Source organism: Megascapheus bottae, chromosome 25 (genome assembly GCF_031878675.1).
Source record: "Megascapheus bottae isolate mThoBot1 chromosome 25, mThoBot2.hap1, whole genome shotgun sequence".
NCBI classification, from domain to species: domain Eukaryota; kingdom Metazoa; phylum Chordata; class Mammalia; order Rodentia; family Geomyidae; genus Megascapheus; species Megascapheus bottae.
The window spans coordinates 11100070-11118736 of NC_143533.1; the positions used below are offsets into that span (position 1 = coordinate 11100070).

General features: G+C 36.4%; 1 protein-coding gene across 1 annotated transcript in view; it reads left to right on the plus strand.

Moving 5' to 3' along the window:
- Vps13c (vacuolar protein sorting 13 homolog C) overlaps positions 1 to 18667 on the plus strand; it is a 154422-nt gene that overhangs the window by 18379 nt on the left and 117376 nt on the right. The window contains exons 6-11 of the mRNA XM_090358265.1: positions 7989 to 8098; positions 11290 to 11349; positions 12320 to 12379; positions 13677 to 13757; positions 14812 to 14869; positions 17311 to 17438. Coding sequence (XP_090214391.1) covers positions 7989 to 8098; positions 11290 to 11349; positions 12320 to 12379; positions 13677 to 13757; positions 14812 to 14869; positions 17311 to 17438 — 497 coding nt within the window. The remainder of the gene's footprint in view (positions 1 to 7988; positions 8099 to 11289; positions 11350 to 12319; positions 12380 to 13676; positions 13758 to 14811; positions 14870 to 17310; positions 17439 to 18667) is intronic.

Here is an 18667-nt window from a genome sequence, read left to right on the forward strand (position 1 = left end):
CAGGATAATGATGTTACAATAGTATTGTGATGTTAAGAAAAATGCTCTCATTTTAGTTCCAGCTACTTCTCTTCATACTATAAATGATTAAAATATACTTTAGGTTTCAACATCTTCAAGTTTATTTTTTGTTTTAAACAGTTAAACAATACATTTGGTGATAAACGAGCTTACAGTTTCATTTGTAAATAGTGCAAGCATAGGATGAGATGAAAAGCAGTAGACTGCAGTAATGAGCTAAGGACTTCCCCAATCATATCCCCTTACCTACTGGAGAATAGGAGCTGTTAATAGTTTTTCTTCATTTTTCATTTGGTGGCATATATACTTTTTTTTTGCCAGTCCTGGGGCTTGAACTCAGGTCCTGGGCACTTTCCTTGCACTTGATCAAGGCTAGAGCTCTACGACTTGAGCCACAGTACCACTTTGGTTTTTTCTATGTATATGGTACTGAGGAATCCAACCTGGGCCTTTGTGCATGCTAGGCAAGCACTATCACTAGGCCAAACTCCTGGCCCATATGTGCATATTTTTATAGTGAAGGGAGATGTTCTCTCTTAAAAGATGAGGGGAACATTGCTGGAAAGGACACTGGTTATTTAGATGCATGATGTTTTGTATGTGGAGGCTTCTGACTTAACTAAGTCAATACAACCCTACAACCCCCCTCCCCTTTGTATCTGAAGATGATCTGGAAATTTGCCACATAGCCTAGGCTAATCTTGAAATTGACCCTCCTGCTCAAACCTTCCAAGTGCCTAGATTACAGGCATCAGTTCCTATGCCTGGCTTGAAGTCTTCTTTTAAAAATAATTTGTTCAATCAGATGTGGTGGTATAGTCCCAGCTCTGGTTATCATACAGGCTAAGATACGAGAATAAGCCCAGTAATTCCAGCCAGCCTAGGCAACAAAGTGACCTCTTGCCTTAAAAGGAAAAAAAATACAAAAACAGAACAGTCCTTATTAAGATCCTTTATCATTGATTCTAAGACTTTTTGTGCCCAGTATATTTTTTCCTATGTGTCCTATTATTCTAAAAGGGTTGCTAATACAGAGGCTTCTATGCTGGTAGAAATTTTTTAAAAGCCTAATTTTTTTCCTTTCTCTTTTACAATTAAGAATATTTTGCCTCTTTACTACATCTTAATTACCTGTATTGTTAGGGAATCATTTTTCTTTATTTGCATTGCTTTTGTGTGAAAATAAAGCAAGTCATAGGTTTTTAAAAAATAGTTCAAACCAGGCAGTGGTGGCTTATGCTTGTAATCCTAGTTACTCAGGAGGCTGAGATCTGAGGATCACCATTCAGAGCCTATTATCTCCAGTTAACCACCAGAAAACCAGAAGTGGCCCTATGGCTTAGTGTGATAGAGCGCTAGCCTTGAGCGGAAGAGCTCAGTGACAGTGCCCAGGCCCAGAGTTCAAGCCCCTTGGCCAACCAAAAAAAAAAGTAGTTAAGTAGTTTTGTTACAGTTTTGGTTAGTACATGAAGGTAGAAAGAGTGCTACCAATGTGAGAAGAAAGCTTGGAGAATTTCATTATTTGAGATCTCAAATTAAAACATTTTCTTAGTACCTATAATTTTGTACATTCACCAGTAGCCATAGTGATAGATCGTTAGATATGTTGGTATAATGTACAGTTTCACATTTACAATTCATATTATATATAATCCATATTTTTTTCTTCCAGAGTTGACTTTTGAGTGGAAATGACTTGTTATTGCTCAGAAGTATTTTAGTATTTTCAGTGATCTATAAGAAAGGCATGATACATTTTCATTTTTTGGATAGCTATTAATCTAACTGGAGTCCTCTCAAAGAGTGCACATAGAATGTTAGAGGGGTTGAGAATGAATTCAAATGTGTTCAGGCAAAAAGATCAAGGAAGACAGTGTGAAGTCATATAAAGGAGGCAGAAAAGACAGGGCATGCTGAGTAGAGGGCACAGAACAGATGGGAAAGTAGCACATCCATGAGGAACAGTTGATGTTTAGGAAGTGATATAGTTTGATGTGAGGTTGGGAAACAGTAAGTTTAGGTCAGTTTTAAGAGATTTCAGTGTCCCAATGATGAAGATAATGATAGCATTTACCCTTTGCTAGTAATTCTCCAAAATGCTTCATTTGAGTCAACTCGCTTATTAGTTAGCCCTCTGTATATAATGTACTGTCATTTCTGTGTGACTTCATCCTAGGTCACAGAGCTAAAAAATGGGAAAGCCAAGAAGTTGAACCCAGTTTGGCTCTAGATCCTGCATTCTTAACAATGCAGTAGTGACCTGTAATCTGAAATCAGTGGTATAGTCAGTAAATGTTCCTCTTTTTCTCTCTTTAAAAATCCAGAGAGGGATTGATTTAGAGATGTTAAAATTTCGGTAGTATCTCTGTGAGTCTAGACTTGGGGAGGATGTTAGAGATGATGCTGTTGAGCATCATTAACAGGAATGGATAAAAAGGATTTAGACACCTATATCTAAGGAACAGATCACACACTAAAGTAAGATAACATTTCATCCAACTCTAAATTTAGTAAGAAATATCACAGTAAATTTCAGAAAATTACCAAAATGAAAGGCAAAAATAAAAGTCTAATTTTTATTTATGTCAAAAATTTCAATGAGATAGTAACAATAAATATTTGCCTTCCTTGTCTAATTTGAAATGATTGTTTTAACTAATTATTAAGAATTTTTGTTTTAATATCATAAAATTGTCTGCTGAAAGAATAAAAATGGCATGCCTATGAATATTTCCTTAGAAATAAATGTTTTTGGAGTCATTGAATTTCAGTTGATGCTTTATAATTCTTTGGACTTAAGCTCAGGCACATATTAACTGCAAAATTTAAGAAGTCTTTTAAATGCTTTGCATTTTGGTTATTGCTGCCATGCGGATGCAGGCGCACGCTCAGGGGAGCTCATCTATGGCTTGGAAAACTTTATTTACAAGGACATCAAGCCTGGTGGGTATGCATGGTTAATTCTCTTCCACTACCTACAAATTAGCTTTTGCCCATGTTTGTCCTCTTAGTGGAGTCCATTTGATGGTGTGCTATTCTGGAAAAATATGGAAATGTAATTCATGTTCCTCCTGTTCCATCATTCTCTTTCTCTACTTTCTGTAGTCATCTGTTTATCCAGTGAGTATTGGAATGTTTTCTTGTGGAATCGCCATGCTGAGTACTTGGTGTTTATTAGAAAATAACCACAGTTCAATGCCTTCGTGAGGGTCACATTTTTGGACTCTACTAGTTTTGCAAGAGCAATGGAATTGAAACTTGTAAAAGGCAATAACATGTACTTTTGGGGGAGGAGGGAAAATGATTTATTTGAAACTTGATAGAGATACCTGCTTGCATTTCTTCTCATATCCTTTGATTGTTTTACCTGTGCAGAGACCCCTCTAGACCACTGTCCTGAATAGCATTTTGAAATTTGAAGCTTCATAAAGGCAAACTGAAGACTGTTTGCTTTATAATTCATAATAGAATTCTTTAATTTACTAGGAAATCTACCTATTACAGTAATGGTTTTTAACATTTTAAATAATTTGGCTTATTAAATTTAATATTTTATCTGATTTCAGCAGCTTGTTTTATATAGTTTGAATGACATTTAAAGTTTGTCTTGATTATATGGAAAACGTATCCTGAACTTTTAACAGTAAACGTTATTCTAGAATTACTTCTGCAGCTAGGAACTTCTTTAATATGTTGATTTATGATGGCAGATGGGAGAAGAATTTGCATGGCAGCTCATAGTATTAAGAGAAATCATCCTAAAAGTAGTTTCCCTTTAATAGATGCACCCCTTTAGTTGGTTAACATAGCTGGCTGTGTTAGTTTGCTACCCTGGCTTTCCCATGGCTCACTGTCCAGTTTTGTAGGTTATAATCCAACCCTAGTTTCCTGTAGTCTGCCAGGGGCAATGTTTTCCAATCCTTTTAGAAGTAACTTACTCATGAGATAATGAATTCTAATGGCCCATCTCACAAAATTACTGGGCCTTATTGTTAAGAGCAACAGACCATCACACTATAAAGAAAAAGCTAGTTGATATAGTTTTACCTTTTCTCTGAAGTGAGGATATTTGGCCAAGATTTAATGTGTACTTTTCAATACTTTTCTCATTTTGTATTTCCTCATTTGATATTTTTTTCATATATTTTTTATTGTAATTAATAGAAGGGTTACATGATATTTGTCAGATAGATGGTGCATTAATTCCCATACATTGATACCCTTTCACATGTCTTGATCCCCATTTCCCTCCCCCTTCCCCCACCCCTCATCTTGTTTTCCCCCCTTCCCTATCCAATTTCAAATAACCAAATACAAATATATCCAATATATCAGGTAACAAAGTGAGATACTGTAACAATATGAGATAACCAAGGGACAGCAAAAGAGATGAGAGATAACATAGTACCTTAAGGACAATCATTCATCATATGGCTTATGTTTCTTTATCCTAGAGATCCTTTCATTTAGCGTCATACTATTTGGCCTTTTGTATCAAGGTTTTGCTCTATTGCAAATCTGTTTCTTTTTAAAACTTTATTTTTCAGTTTTCGAAATAAGATTTCTTTAATTTCTTTTTTCTTTTTCTTTTTTTGGCCCGTCCTGAGCCTTGTACGAAGGGCCTGAGCACTGTCCTTGGGCTTTCTCAAGGATAGAGCTCTACCACTTGAGCCACAACACCACTTCTATATATGGTACTGAGGAATTGAACCTGGGTCTTCGTGCATGCTAGGAAAGCACTCTACCATGATGCCAGACTCCAGGCCCCATTTTTTTTTTTTTCTTGAGCTGTGGTTTTATTTTCATGGCTAGGTCTGTTGGCTCATGCCTATAATTTTAGATTCTAGGGGGGCTCAGGTCAGGGCAGTTAGTGTTAGAGGCCAGCCTGGGCAGAAGAGTTTGTGAGATCCCTTCTCAATCCAGAGCTGGGTAGAGTAACGTGTGCTTGTCATTCCTAGGCTATGTGCGAAGCTGAGATCGGGAGATGACAGGCTAGGTCAGTTTGGGCAGAAAAGTCTGCAAGACTGCATGAATGGGAACCTAGATGTAGTGATGTGGCCTGTGATCTCAACAATGGCAGGGCCAGCAGAAGTTAAAATAAGTTGATTGTGTTACAAGTGTATGCCGGACGCCTGAGACCGTTCTCTAAAAGAACTGTGGAAAATTGCTTCAAGAGGAAGAATGCCTGACTAGCAAGTGTGAGGCCCTGAGTTCAAACCCCAGTATCACAGTGAGAAAAAAAATAAACTATTTTCATAAATGTAAATAATTGATTTTTTTTTTTTACTGGTGACAGTTGCAGTGGTTTGTGTAGTCACTGGCTGTCTTAACGTGATGTAGGGAGGGCACCTCACTGTGCAAATGGTCATTGTACTCTGTACTACTGTGCTTTCAGAGTAGAAAAACAAAACAAAACTGAATCACCTTATTAGGCAATTTTATTGATGACATAGGAATTTTTTAATAAGCTTCAGCTCAAGCAATCTGATATTCTGAAGTGAAAGAGAAAGTCTGCAATAAAAAAAATTGTGCATATTTTGCATATATTGTGAAGGGTACTTCTTGGAGTTCTGTACTATGTCCTTGGAGCCACATAGAGGAGGTAAAAGACTTCACACAGGGTGGTAGAATGCTTGCCTAGCATGCACAAAGCCCTGGGTTTGATTCCCTGCAACCATATACACAGAAAAAGCTAGAAGTGGGGCTGTGGCTCAGCTGTGGCAGAGTGCTAGCGTTGAGCAAAAAGTGTCCAAGGACAGTGCCCAGGCCCCGAGTTCAAGCCCCAGGACTGCAAAAACCAACCAACCAACCAACCAATCAATAAAAGACTTCACACAGGTAGTAGTGCTAGACTTAAAATTTTCCTGGTATGAACATCAGGGAAGGCAGCTCATGTTTTGAGAATGACAAGTCATTAGGTATTATGGTATATGGAATGTGTCAGAAATGACAGAATTTCTGTAGCTTCCAGTGCAAAGATGAGTGACAGGATGTAGAATAGGACAGGTATAGGGTCAGATCATCAAAGGACCTTCCATATTATGAAGACACATTTTGATTTTGTGTGGTATGCTGCAGAGTCTTTAAATAATTATGAAAAGGAACTTAATGGGTTTTATTAGCCTTTTAAAAGATACTAATCTGGTAGTAGTATAGAAGGACTTTTAATAGGAAGTGAGGTCCAAAAGCCAGGAGACCGCATAGGTACGTATGTACGTGCGCGCACGCGTGTGTGTGTGTGTGTGTGTGTGTGAGTGTGTGTGTGTGTCTCGGTCGGTGTGGGGCTTGATCTCAGCCTGGGCACTGTCCCTGAGCTCTTCAGCTCAAGGCTACCACCCTACCCTTGAGCCCCACTTCCTGTTTTCTAGAGGTTAATTGGAGATTAGAGTTTCAGGTCCTTTTATGCCCAGGCTGGCTTTAAACCTTGATCCTCAGATCTCAGCCTCCTGAGTAGCTAGGATTACAGGCGTGAGCCACTGTGCCTGTCTTGCATAGATACTTTCTTAGAAGTTTAGACTATATTACACGGCTCGTGGGTGGGCATGGGAAAGATAAACAAGAGACAATAAGGGAAGAGGTGAGATTTTCCAAAAAGATACGTAGTCTTTACCTGCTTTATATAACTGTAACCCCTCTATGCAGTACTTTTATAATAACATTAAAATTTTTAAAAAGAATTCAGACTACGAGTAATGCTTAGTTGGCAGTTGCATATAAAAATTTGGGCCAGTAACAATGGTTCATGCCTATAATTCCAGTTACTTGGGAGACAGAAATTGGTTTGAGGCTAGTCCAGTCAAAAGTTAGACTTTATTTCAATACATAAACCAACTGTGGATATATGTACCTGATCTCGGCTATGTGGTAGGCCTAGGTATGAGGATCAGGTCTAGGCTGGCCTAGGGCAAAGACATCAGACCTTGTCTAAAAAATAACTAAAGCATAAAGGACCCAGGTGTCACTCAGGTGGTTAGATGACCTTTCCAGCAAATTTGAGGCTCTGAATTCAAATGCTGGAACCATAAACAAAATGATCTGAAAGTTAAGGAAGAAAGATGTTTATTCCAGAATACACTGAAGCAGTACTAAATGGAGGAAAGATGAGGTTTTAAAAGAATTGCTCAACTAATTGAACAGATAGTCCAGTGAACATTCCATGCCCTTCTTATTCATATTCTTAACCCATGATGCAGTTTTGTTTGAGTTGTATCATTCAGAGAAGATCATATGTTAGCAGCTTACCCAGTCATTTCACTTATTTTGTTTGCCACATATTTAAACTTTCGTGAAAATTTTGCATTGTCATGATTACATTTCCAGTATTTTGATAACATTGAAATTAAAGTGAACCTTTGTATTATACATTTACCAATAATGTAAGGGGCACTGAGAGTGGCCATTTATCCAGTTTTTATAGTTGTACCTGCCAAATTATTTTCTATATTAAAGAAGGTCAATTTATTCTTAAGATTTGTGGGATTGTGTTTGTACTGAAATCAGGTCATGTCAGGGTAAGGGAACAGTGAGTTGTGCCAGAATTTGCTGTCAGGAAGAAGTCTCTTTCATTCTCTGCTGTCCTCTTGTCTGCTAACTTGCATTTTATCCTTTTCTCACTAAAATGCTTCCACTGAGAAGGACGTAAGCGTAAAAAGCACAAAAAACACTTTAAGAAACGTTTTAAAGGTCTTGATCGCTCAAAAGGTAGGTAAAAGTAGTTTTTATGCCATGTGTTGTTTCTACACATTGCCACTTCATTACTCTCATGGAAGGCAAAATGAATATTAGATTGCAATTTAGCTTTGAAAATAAGTTTTAATCCATACTAAAATGTAAAATACATGTTAAATTGTAAAGACAACTAGAAGTGGTGTGATTTCCATTGTGTAGTACCCTAACTCTATCCTTGGTCATTGATTATGTGGTACAGGAGAATTTCACCTCTTCAGCTTGTACTTTCTACTTTTTAGATAAGCCAAAAGAAGCAAAAAAGGATACATTTTTGGAAAAATTGGCAACTCAAGTAATAAAAAATGTACAAGTAAAAATCACAGACATACACATTAAATATGAAGATGATGTAAGTGATTTTAGTTTTGTTTTTTATGTTCATTATCAAATGTATATTTTGTTATATTCTATATGTATTTTATGTGTACCCAATTTAAATCCCAGGTTGACATTTTTTCTGATGAATATGTTGCCATATCTCCTTCCTATGTTAGACTGTTAATTGGGCATTTAATAGCATAAAAATCACAAAGATTGTTTTCTTGTTTTTTTTTTTATTTTTTATTATATGTTACAACTAAATTTTATATAACTAAATTTTATGCTGACTTTTTCGGCTATGTAGAATTACTATTGTGAGTTTTACTATCACATAAATGCACAAACAACCTAACATAAATGCCCATATTTATAAAAAGCTCAGAAAAATAAAGCATACTTAATATATCAGATGTTTGAGAAAATACTGTTAAGACCATGTGGAGAAATGAGAACACATATAGACCATTGTTTGGAATATAAACCACTATAACTGTGTTTTGAAAATGGTGGAGGTGGCCTAAAACAAAAAATATAGTTAGCATGATATTTAGCAGTGGAAGCTGCAGAAGAACGAATAGCAAAAATCTTATATTTGACAGGGGAATACTCTTTAGTCTTAAAAAAGAAGGCAGTGCTGGCTTTCAGATATGTGGATGGAAGTAGAGATCATTATGTTAAGTGAAACAAGCCAGGAACAGAAAGAGACTTTTGTCATGACTTTACTGTGTGTTGTCTCTAAAAAGGTCATACTCACAGAACTAGAACAGTGGCTGTCAAAAATTTGGGCCCAGAAGGAGAGTTTGGATCGTAGGTGCAAAGTTTCACTTAGGAGGAATAAACTCTGGAGATCTAGTGTAATGTGTATTTTATTTCATTATAGTCAATAATTAATGTGTACTTTAAAATTAGGAACAGATTTTAAATTTTTCATCATAAATATATGCTAAGTATATGAAAGTATGTTAGTAACCCTGATTTGATTATTATGTTTACATACATAGAACATAGAAACATTACACTTCACTCAGAGTATACAATAATTATTTGTCAGTTAAGAAGACAAACTCGGGGCCAGGAATTTGGTCTAGTGGTAGAGTGCTTGCCTAGCATGCACGAAGCCTTGGTTTTGATTCCTCAGTACCACATACACAGAAAAAGTCAGAAGTAGTACTGTGGTTTAAGTGGTAGAGCACTAGCCTTGAGAAATCTAAAGGACAATGCTCAGGTCCTGAGTTCCAAGTCCCCGGACTGGCAAAAGAAAAAGACAAAACTTTTTTTTTTGGCAGTCCGGGGACTTGAACTCTGGGCCTGGGTGCTTCTCTGAGCTCTTCAGCTCAAGGCTACCTCCCTACCCCTTGAGCCCTATGCCACTTCTGATTTTCTGGTGATTGTTTGGAGCTATCCTCAGATCTCAGCCTCCTGAGTAGCTAGGATTACAGGCATGAGTCACTGTGCCGGGTGAAGACAAACTTCTTAATGACTTATTACTGAATGGGAATCGGAGTGGCAAGATGTTATGTTTTTTTTACTGAGTACGATTAGTGGTAGTATCAGTGCCAAAATAAAAGGAAGAAAAAAATACAAAAGGTTTTTGTATGGTGTCTCTTTCAGTGTAACTACCTTGTATTGGGAAGGATATAAGAAGTTTAGGATTAAAAAATAAGAAAATAAACTGGGTGCTGGTGACTCACAGCTATAATTCTAGCTACTCAGGTGGCTGAGATCTGAGGATTACAGTTCAAAGCCAGCCCAGGCATGAAAATCCGTGGGACTCATCTCTGATTAACCACCAGAAAACTGGAAGTGGCACTGTGGCTCAAATGGTAAAGTGCTAGCTTTGAGCTGAAGAGCTTAGGGACAACATCCCTATCCAGAGTTCAAGCCCCATGACTGAAAAAAAAAAAAAAAGAAAAAAAAAGAAAGAAAAAAAAGAAAGAATAATTTATCTAGCAGTTTGTAAGTAGGGTATTAACAACTGTTGAACTATATGTTGTTGACATAGCTACAGGTTTGTGTACTAGGCTTATGTGAACTTAGAGGAAACATACTTGGTTTGGTAATCACGTTGTAAATGGGAACTTACCCATGTCACTGATTCATAAATGTCTAATACAATTTTTTGTAAATATGAACAAAAGGAAATGTTTTTACCATAAATCATTTAATATTAATAAAAATTAATATTAATTAAGTATGCAGGCATACTTCCTATTTGAGAAGTGTGACTAAACTATGGCATTTAGTTGCATGATTTTGGAACATGATTTCCCTCTGCAGTTTTTTGAGTTTCTGTCCTTAGAAACAATTCCAATATGACTTTAGTTGCCTCTAGGATGTTTTAGGCCATGGAACTGCACACTGTGGCACAAGTTAAATTCTGTGCATAAACTTCACTTAGGTATTTAACATCAGGAATAGGACAGCACTTTAATGCTGATAGATTTTGGGCATGGAGACTGAGGAACTTAAGTGTTGTGAGTTTGTAGCTCAGTGTGTCAGTGTATACCTGTAATCCCAGCACTTAGGAGACTGAGGCAGAAGGAGTTTGAGGCTAGACTGGGCTATTTTCCAGTGAAATAATTGAATTGTTGAAGTGCCCATAAAAGTAAAGGTGAAGTGCTTGAAAACGTATTTATGGCAGTATCATAACCGTGACACTCTGCTTTATTTGTTATGAAGAGCATCTTTAGTGATACAGATGAAAAGACTGTCCCTTTGTAAATATGTAGAGAAGAATCTGTCTGATCTGAGTTACTTAGTCACTGTACTTCTAGTAAGAGAAAGGATTCCCTGGGGAAGGTATCATGCTAGTACCACGGATGTGTCATACTTGTGAAGTGTGGGTTACGGCATCACGTTCCTGACATTGCTACTTTTTTATGAATTTAGTTATGTTTTTTTTTTTTTTTGGCCAGTCCTGGGCTTGAGCTTAGGGCCTGAACACTGTCCTTGGACTTTCTCAAGGCTAGAGCTCTACCACTTGAGCCTCAGCACCACTTCTGGCTTTTTTCTATGTATGTGGTACGAGGAATTGAACCCGGGTCTTCGTGCATGCTAGGCAAGCACTTTAACCACTAGGCCAAACTCCCGGCCCGAATTTAGTTATGTTTTGTCATTTCTTTTTACATACATTGCTTTCTGTAGTTGCTACTATAAAGGGTGGGGCATGCTTATACCCACTCCATCAGTATGTTTTATTATCTTTTTTCTTTCTTGTAGATCACTGATCCGAAACGACCTCTTTCATTTGGTGTCACACTGGGAGAATTCAGTCTTTTGGTAAGATTAGTTTGTTTTCAATGTCTGTAAAGTATGATTCTGAAGTCACAAGCTGAATTGTCTAAGATCACCTTGTTGCAAACAACTGATATATACTGATATATATATATATATATATATATATATATGTAAGTTTTTTATTTTTTGCCAGTCCTGGGCTTGGGCTCAGGGCCTGAACAGTGTGTCCTTGGACCTCTCAAGGCTAGAGCTCTACCACTTGAGCCTCAGCACCATTTCCGGCTTTTTTTTTTCTATGCATGTGGTACCGAGGAATTGAACCAGGTCCTCGTGCATGCTAGGCAAGCACTCTACCACTAGGCCAAACTCTCAGCCCCTAGTTATATTTTTATGGACTATTTTTTACTATAGCTTCTCCAGAACTTCAGCATTTTTAGTGATGTTGTTATTATATTTTCGAATTATTTTAATTTATTTTGTAGGAAATAACAAAATATCAATACCAATTTCTTGCTTCCCATTTGCTCCTTCTTGTAAGCAATGAAGTACACTTTTTTCTCTCTCTGTGTAAACAGGCTCTCAGCCATCTCCTTCCCCACTCAGGCTCCATAACTACTGCTTTCTAATTAGTCTTGTGAGCTTTCTTCCTGTGCTTCCTCCTATCTTCTCATGCTGACTCCCACCCAGTGTACTCAGCAGCTGTTCTTCCACTGAAACTCTTTGCAAAGTTCATCAGCACTGCCCTGGTGAAATAAGTTTAGTCGTATTTTTTCTTCAATGAAAATGTATACTGGCCCTCTGTTTTTATTTTACACCAAATTCTGAATGAATGAACTCAGTTAAAAACTCCTCCTAATTCTAAGTTTCATTATTCCTTTGAATTTTCCATACCAAAACAAAGAACCAACATTAGCTAGATGCTTTCTGTTTCTTATTTTGTTACTGTTTACATGTATGCCGGCACTGTGACATTTAGAGTATGTTTCATAGTTATTCCTTCTTCTTTTTATAGACCACTAATGAGAACTGGACTCCATGCATATTAAATGAAGCAGAAAAAATTATATACAAGGTAATACATTATTACTAGAATGAAAATTTCAGTTTGTTTCCCTAAGTTCAAATACTTTATACATATTGTTGAATAAACATTGCCAGAGCAGAATGTGCCATTGGTGTGAATTGAACATTAGAATTACATATTTTTTTAAAAACTGTATAGGTAGCTGTCTTTACACTTACTAGCTCTGAAGTGCCAGGGTTTAGCTGGATTATATGGCAGAGCAGTAGAGGTTCAGAACTCAGTGTGGCAGGGGCACTAGAGGCTCCATCTAGTTCGATTTTGTCTTGTAAGTGTCATCTATTTGTAGTTTACTGTGAATTCTGCATGTGACTATAGGTACATCTTATTTAAGGACAGATCAAAATTAATGCACCGAAGCTTGTGCATGAGATTAAGTTTACAGCACATTTGGCCTTAGTAAATACACTGATTTTTATTAACAGCTTTTATCCATAGAAAATGCTTATATTTACAGAAATCCTAGCTACTTTTGTACTAGGATAAAAGTACCCTGTATATCAATACTGTGTAGGCCAGCGCCACGATCTTCAACAAAAGTCTTTCTCAGAAGTGGAATATATTTACTTTGAACTGCAGCCGTCAATATGAATTAAAGGCTAAAGTCTAAAACTAGTCTAAAAGTCTAGTTTTGGCTTTGCTTTTTACTGTGTGACAGTCTGTAGTCTGAAGTGAAAAAACTGGGTAAAATTAATGTTTTCCTGATGGGATTTATGAAACAGGTGATTAGAGGTTATGAGATGAGGTGGAAAAATACTGTATGGTCAAGAAAAATTACTTATTGAAGTACTGAGCCACATGTAATTAAACAGGCATATTTCACTTATTTAAAAAGCCTGTGGGATGTCACAGTACATTAAATATGCAAATGAGATTATGACTTTCATAAGGCTAGTTGCCAGATACGTAGCTTTCTTTACCTTATTTGTCATAGAGGTCTCTCACTACTTATTTCTGGGAAACAAGCTGTTTGTATCTACTAAAGGATTATGTCTTCTTTATCCAGCAAAACATTTACATGCTAAATTCTCAATAAATCTTTGATAATTGGATGAATGAATGAATGAATGTCTTGGAAATTGTGTTCTTGGAAGCATAATTTAGCAAATGCTAAACTTAGTGGTGTAATAAATATACTTTTACTCATTTTTACGTTATTTTCTTTCCTTCAAAAGTTCAAAATGGCAATTGGATTATTTAGAAGTACTGAACATGAGAATAATCTTTTAGTATTGATTTATAATGTCAATGTATTTGTTGTCTGACTGCTTTCATTTTTCTTTTGTAGTTTATAAAACTTGATTGTCTCAGTGCCTACTGGAATGTGAACTGCTGTCTTTCTTACAAGAGATCCAGGGAACAGATCTTGGTAATTTCAAGTGTTAACCATATTCCTTAAAAGTATTTAACAAGAGAGCCTAAGGAGAATAGGAATTTGGTAATTTGCCTGTTTTCATTGAGTCAGCAGTGTGGAAAACAATTTTTGAAATCCACAGGTGTCTATTTTGTCATTTTATAGGAGTCTGATTAAGAGTGTTTTAAAGAAAGGAGGATATTGGGCCGGGAGTTTGGCCTAGTTAGAGTGCTTGCCTAGAATGCACGAAGACCAAGGTTCTATTCCTCCATAGCACATACATAGAAAAAGGCCAAAAGTGGTGCTGTGGTTCAGGTGGTAGAGCTCTAGCCTTGAGAAAACCCAAGGACAGTGCTCAGGCCCTGGACTCAAGCCCAGGACTGGCAAGAAAAGATGATCCCCCTTAGATCTTAAGCATTTGTGATGATGATTTCTTGAATAGAAGATTAATTCAATACTTTCATTTGTTAAGAAAGTTTTAGTTCTTTCTTTTTTTAGGGAAAGGCAGAATAGTTGAATTTTCTACATTTTAAGGTTCTAGCCCTTATTTTCATTTTTATTTTTTATTTTGCCAGTCCTGGGCTTGAGCTCAGGGCCTAAGCACTGTCCTTGGACTTCCTCAAGGCTAGAACTCTATCACTTGAGCCTCAGCACCACTTCCAGCTTTTTTTCTATGTATGTGGTACCAAGGAATCAAACCCGGGTCTTAGGGCATGCTAGGCAAGCACTCTACCACTAGGCTAACCTCCTGGCCCAGTTCTAGCCCTTATATCTCAGGATATTGTAACAAATTGTTTACAGTTGACTAAAAATTTATCTATGTGTGAGTATATATGATTTTGTTTTCAAGGTCAGAACAAGTACAAAACTGTGATGTTTCTGTATACTTAGAGGCTTTTAGTATTTTCTGTTTCTACATATTTACACTAAAGAAGTAAAACCAATGCATAATATATTTTATTATGGGTTAGGTACAATGAGTGGAACAAAGATACTTGTGTAAGAATGAAGTTTTTCTTTTTTGTATGTGTTGTTTTCTTTTTCATTCTCACTCAAATTTTGTGTTTAGGAACGGCTGAAAAATGAGATTCTTACGAGTAGGAATATACCCCCAAGCTATCAGTACAGTAAGTACTAGTAAAAGCTGAATCTGTGTTATAAGAAGGAACATGGAATACGTATTTTCACATAGTTTTTGAAATATAGTAAGTGCTAGTGAAAGTTGATTTTATGTCAAGAAGATGGAATAAAATATTTTAACATTTTGTATGATAAAGTTACTTTGACAAACAAATCCTTCTAATTTTGTGACTTAGTCTTATGATATGGCATATTTATCACAGTTGATTATTTAGGACTAAATTGTAAGAATATGCTGTTGGCAAATGAGAGGAAGGTCAGGAAAACCGAGTTTTCCTATAGCTAGTCTCCTCCATGCCTTCACATCTTACTCTGTTACTTCAGGATTTAGGTTGTCGTCGTCGTCGTCCTCCTCCTCCTCCTCCTCCTCCTCCTCTTCTTCTTCTTCTTCATTTTCCTTTCACTCTTTAGACATTTCTGAGATCTTGGAATTCATGTCACTTTTTGCATGTCACTTCTGATAAATCAACCACTCTAGACATCTTAAAAATTTAACTTTTTTTGTGATACTAGGGTTTGAACTTGAGGCCTTCCCTTTCCACCACTTGAGCCAAAACCCCAGACGAAAAAGAACTTCTGTATATCTTGACACCCTCTTTTTTGTTCCAAAAATTGATCTTTAACAAAGCTATCTGCTTTCCATGTTTCAATTTCATTCTAAAAAAGTTGTCTTTTTTTCCCTGCCCTGCCCCATAGCTGTCTGTTTTTTAGTGAGTGCAACCCTTTATAATTGTCTTTACTTTCAAGCTCATGCCTTCCATAGTCTCTGTCATTCTAGTTCTCTGTTTTCTTCAGACTTAATTATTAATTGTTAATGCACAACGACATTGTTAAATTGCCCCAATTTGTGAAAGAATTTAATTTCATTGATGAAAAAGCAGGCTCAGAAAAAAATTACCAGTTTAGTTTTATGCATTTATAAATAACCTGTTAATTACTTAAAATCTTTTTTTTTGTCCATCAGGAGACTTGAACCCTGGGCCTGGGTGTTGTCCCTGAGCGCTTCACCTCAAGGCTACTGCCTTCCCCTTAAGCCACAGTACCACTTCTAGTTTTCTGGGGGTTAATTGGAGATAACAGTCTCACAGACTTTCCAGCTCTGGCTGACTTTGAACCTTGATCCTCAGTAGCTAGGATAATAGGTGTGAGCCATTGCGCCCGGCTAAAATTTTTGTACAAGCTTATAGCACTCTACCACTAAGCCAAACTCCCAGCCCCAGTTCAGATCTATTACCTTTCCTAATATACTTTTTTCTATTACTACTGAAACTTGTGAATATTTTCTTCTTTCCCTTTCCTTCCTTCCTCCCTCTTTCTTTCCTTCTTTCACTCTCTCCCATCTTCCCTCTTTGTTTTGTGCTAGTATTGGGTCTTGCACTCTTCTTCCCACTCTCTTTATTTGTGCCTGGTTCTTTAATACCTCCACTCTAGACTTTTGATTGTTAATTGAAGATTGAATCTCTTGGATTTTCTGTTCAGGTTAGTTTTGAACTGCTATCCTCACATCTCATCTTCATGATTAGCTGGTTACAAGATTACGAGAGCAAGCCATTGGTGCTCAGCTAAGGATATTTTCTTTATTGACTATTAAGATAATATATGTATCATCATTGTGAAAAATCAAAAAGTTATGAGTAATTTTTGTTTTGGTATGGTTTTATTCGTGATTCTGTTCTTAAATTCTGCCAGTGTTAAACTAAGGCTGTTATCAATTAGATTTTATTTCCTCTATATTTGTATGTTTAATAGCTAATATGTCCTTTTAAATGTCTTTTTTTGTGTGTGTCAGTTGTACTGCTTTAAACTTTGGGCCTGGGCACTGTCCCTGAACTCTTCAGCTCAAGGCTATAGCCCTACCCCTGGAGCCAAAGTGCTACTTCAATTTTCTAGTAGTTAATTGGAGATAAAAGTCTCACAAACTTTAGTGCCTTGGCAGGCTTTGAACCATGATCCTCAGATCTCAGCCTCCTGAGTAGCTAGGATTACAGTCATGAACCACCATGCCTGGCTATTAAATGTCTTATAGCAAAGAAGAAAATCCTAGTTTTTTTTCTTTTTTTTTAATAAGTTTTTTTATTGTAATTAATAAAAGGGTTACATGATATTTGCCAGATAGAAGGTGTATTAATTCACATACATTGATACCCTTTCACATGTCTTGGTAGAAAATCCTAGTTTTATACAAAGATTGTCTTACACATTTTTTCACCCAAAAACAAAGGATTCCACTTTCCTTCTTGGAGATTCTACTTTAACTTATAATTAGCTTAATAATTGGTGTTATCTATATACATATATTTAAATATTTTACAGAATGATTTGTTACATCTAGCCTGGGCCATTATTTTTCCTATCATAGTAACAATGTTCTTAGTTGTTTTTCTTAAGAGCATATAAATATATCTAATATCTTCCCATGTGATTTAAGTTTTCCAGCCAATATTGGCCTCTGCAAAACTCTACATGAATCCTTATGCAGAAGCAGAGTTCAGAATGCCTAAACTGGATTGTAACATAGAAGTTCAAAATATTGCTATTGAACTGACCAAGCCTCAGGTAAGGCACAGCTGCATTTTTCTAGCTCTGATAAAATTTAATTTGAACTCCTTTGTCCTTCCTGATATTTCTTTCTCTAATGGTCTGATGATGCTTTTGGTTATGTTGAGATTTGACTTGTTAAAAAAGAAATTTCATAATTTAGTGATAATATGTAGTTAAATGTTTTCATAGTTTGGATAGCAGACTTGCAGAATTAATTGAATTGGGGGGAAAAAGAGAGCAGGGGATTTAGCTAATTGGGTTTTAAGCCCAGTGCAAGTTATATTGTGTTTCTAAATTTTGTACATTAGTAAACTAAAAAGAAAAGGGAAAACAGCTTTGATGACCTACTTTTATTTAAACTACTATTTCTAAAATTTCATTTTGAATTGTTATGAATGTAAAAATGTTAGAATTATATCCTTTTTCTTCTCCTCAAGTCTTTGAAATCTGTGATATATTTTACAGTTACGTTTCAGTTCAGACCAGATGCATTTCAAGTGTTTTAATAGTTACATTTTTAGGTAATCTTTAGGCACAGTTGTATTAAGTATCATGGAGGGTTGGGTGCCAGTGGCTCATGCCTGTAATTCTAGCTACTGAAGAGGCTGAGATCAAAGGATTGTGGTTTGAAGCTAGCCTGGGCAGAGAAGTCTGTAAGACTTTCTATCTCCAATAACTACTCAGAAAAAGTTGAAAGTGATGCTATGGATCAAGTGGTAGAACATTATTCCTTGAGTATGAAACGGCTCAGGGACAGTGCATAGGCCCTGAGTTCAAGCCCTTGGACCATCCAAAAAACAAAAAACAAAAAAAAAAAACCCAGAAAAATCATGGAGATAGAAGCTAAACTTGCCATTTTCTCATGCCCTAGCAGTCATGTCTATTATCATCCTTCTCTCCCTCGTTCCTCTACTCTTCCCCTTTCTCTTTTCTTTCCTCTTCCTCAAATTCCCCCACCCCCCCGACGCTATGGTTCAGTCCTTTGGAACTATTGATCAGATGTATAACAAATTGCTGTGTTGGTGGTAAAATAGGTATTTGACCAACATTATTGTGCTTTAGTTAAGTAGTTTTTTTGTGGAACAATTTGAAAAATCTCCTCATCTATAGTCCAGAGGGAAATACATAGTTTTGGAAACAGACAAATGCTGTGTCAGAGCTAACAGACACAGTATTTCATTGCTACTGTGATGTACATTTTTGTCATACTTTAACATACCTGAAATCAGGATATTTATTATTAG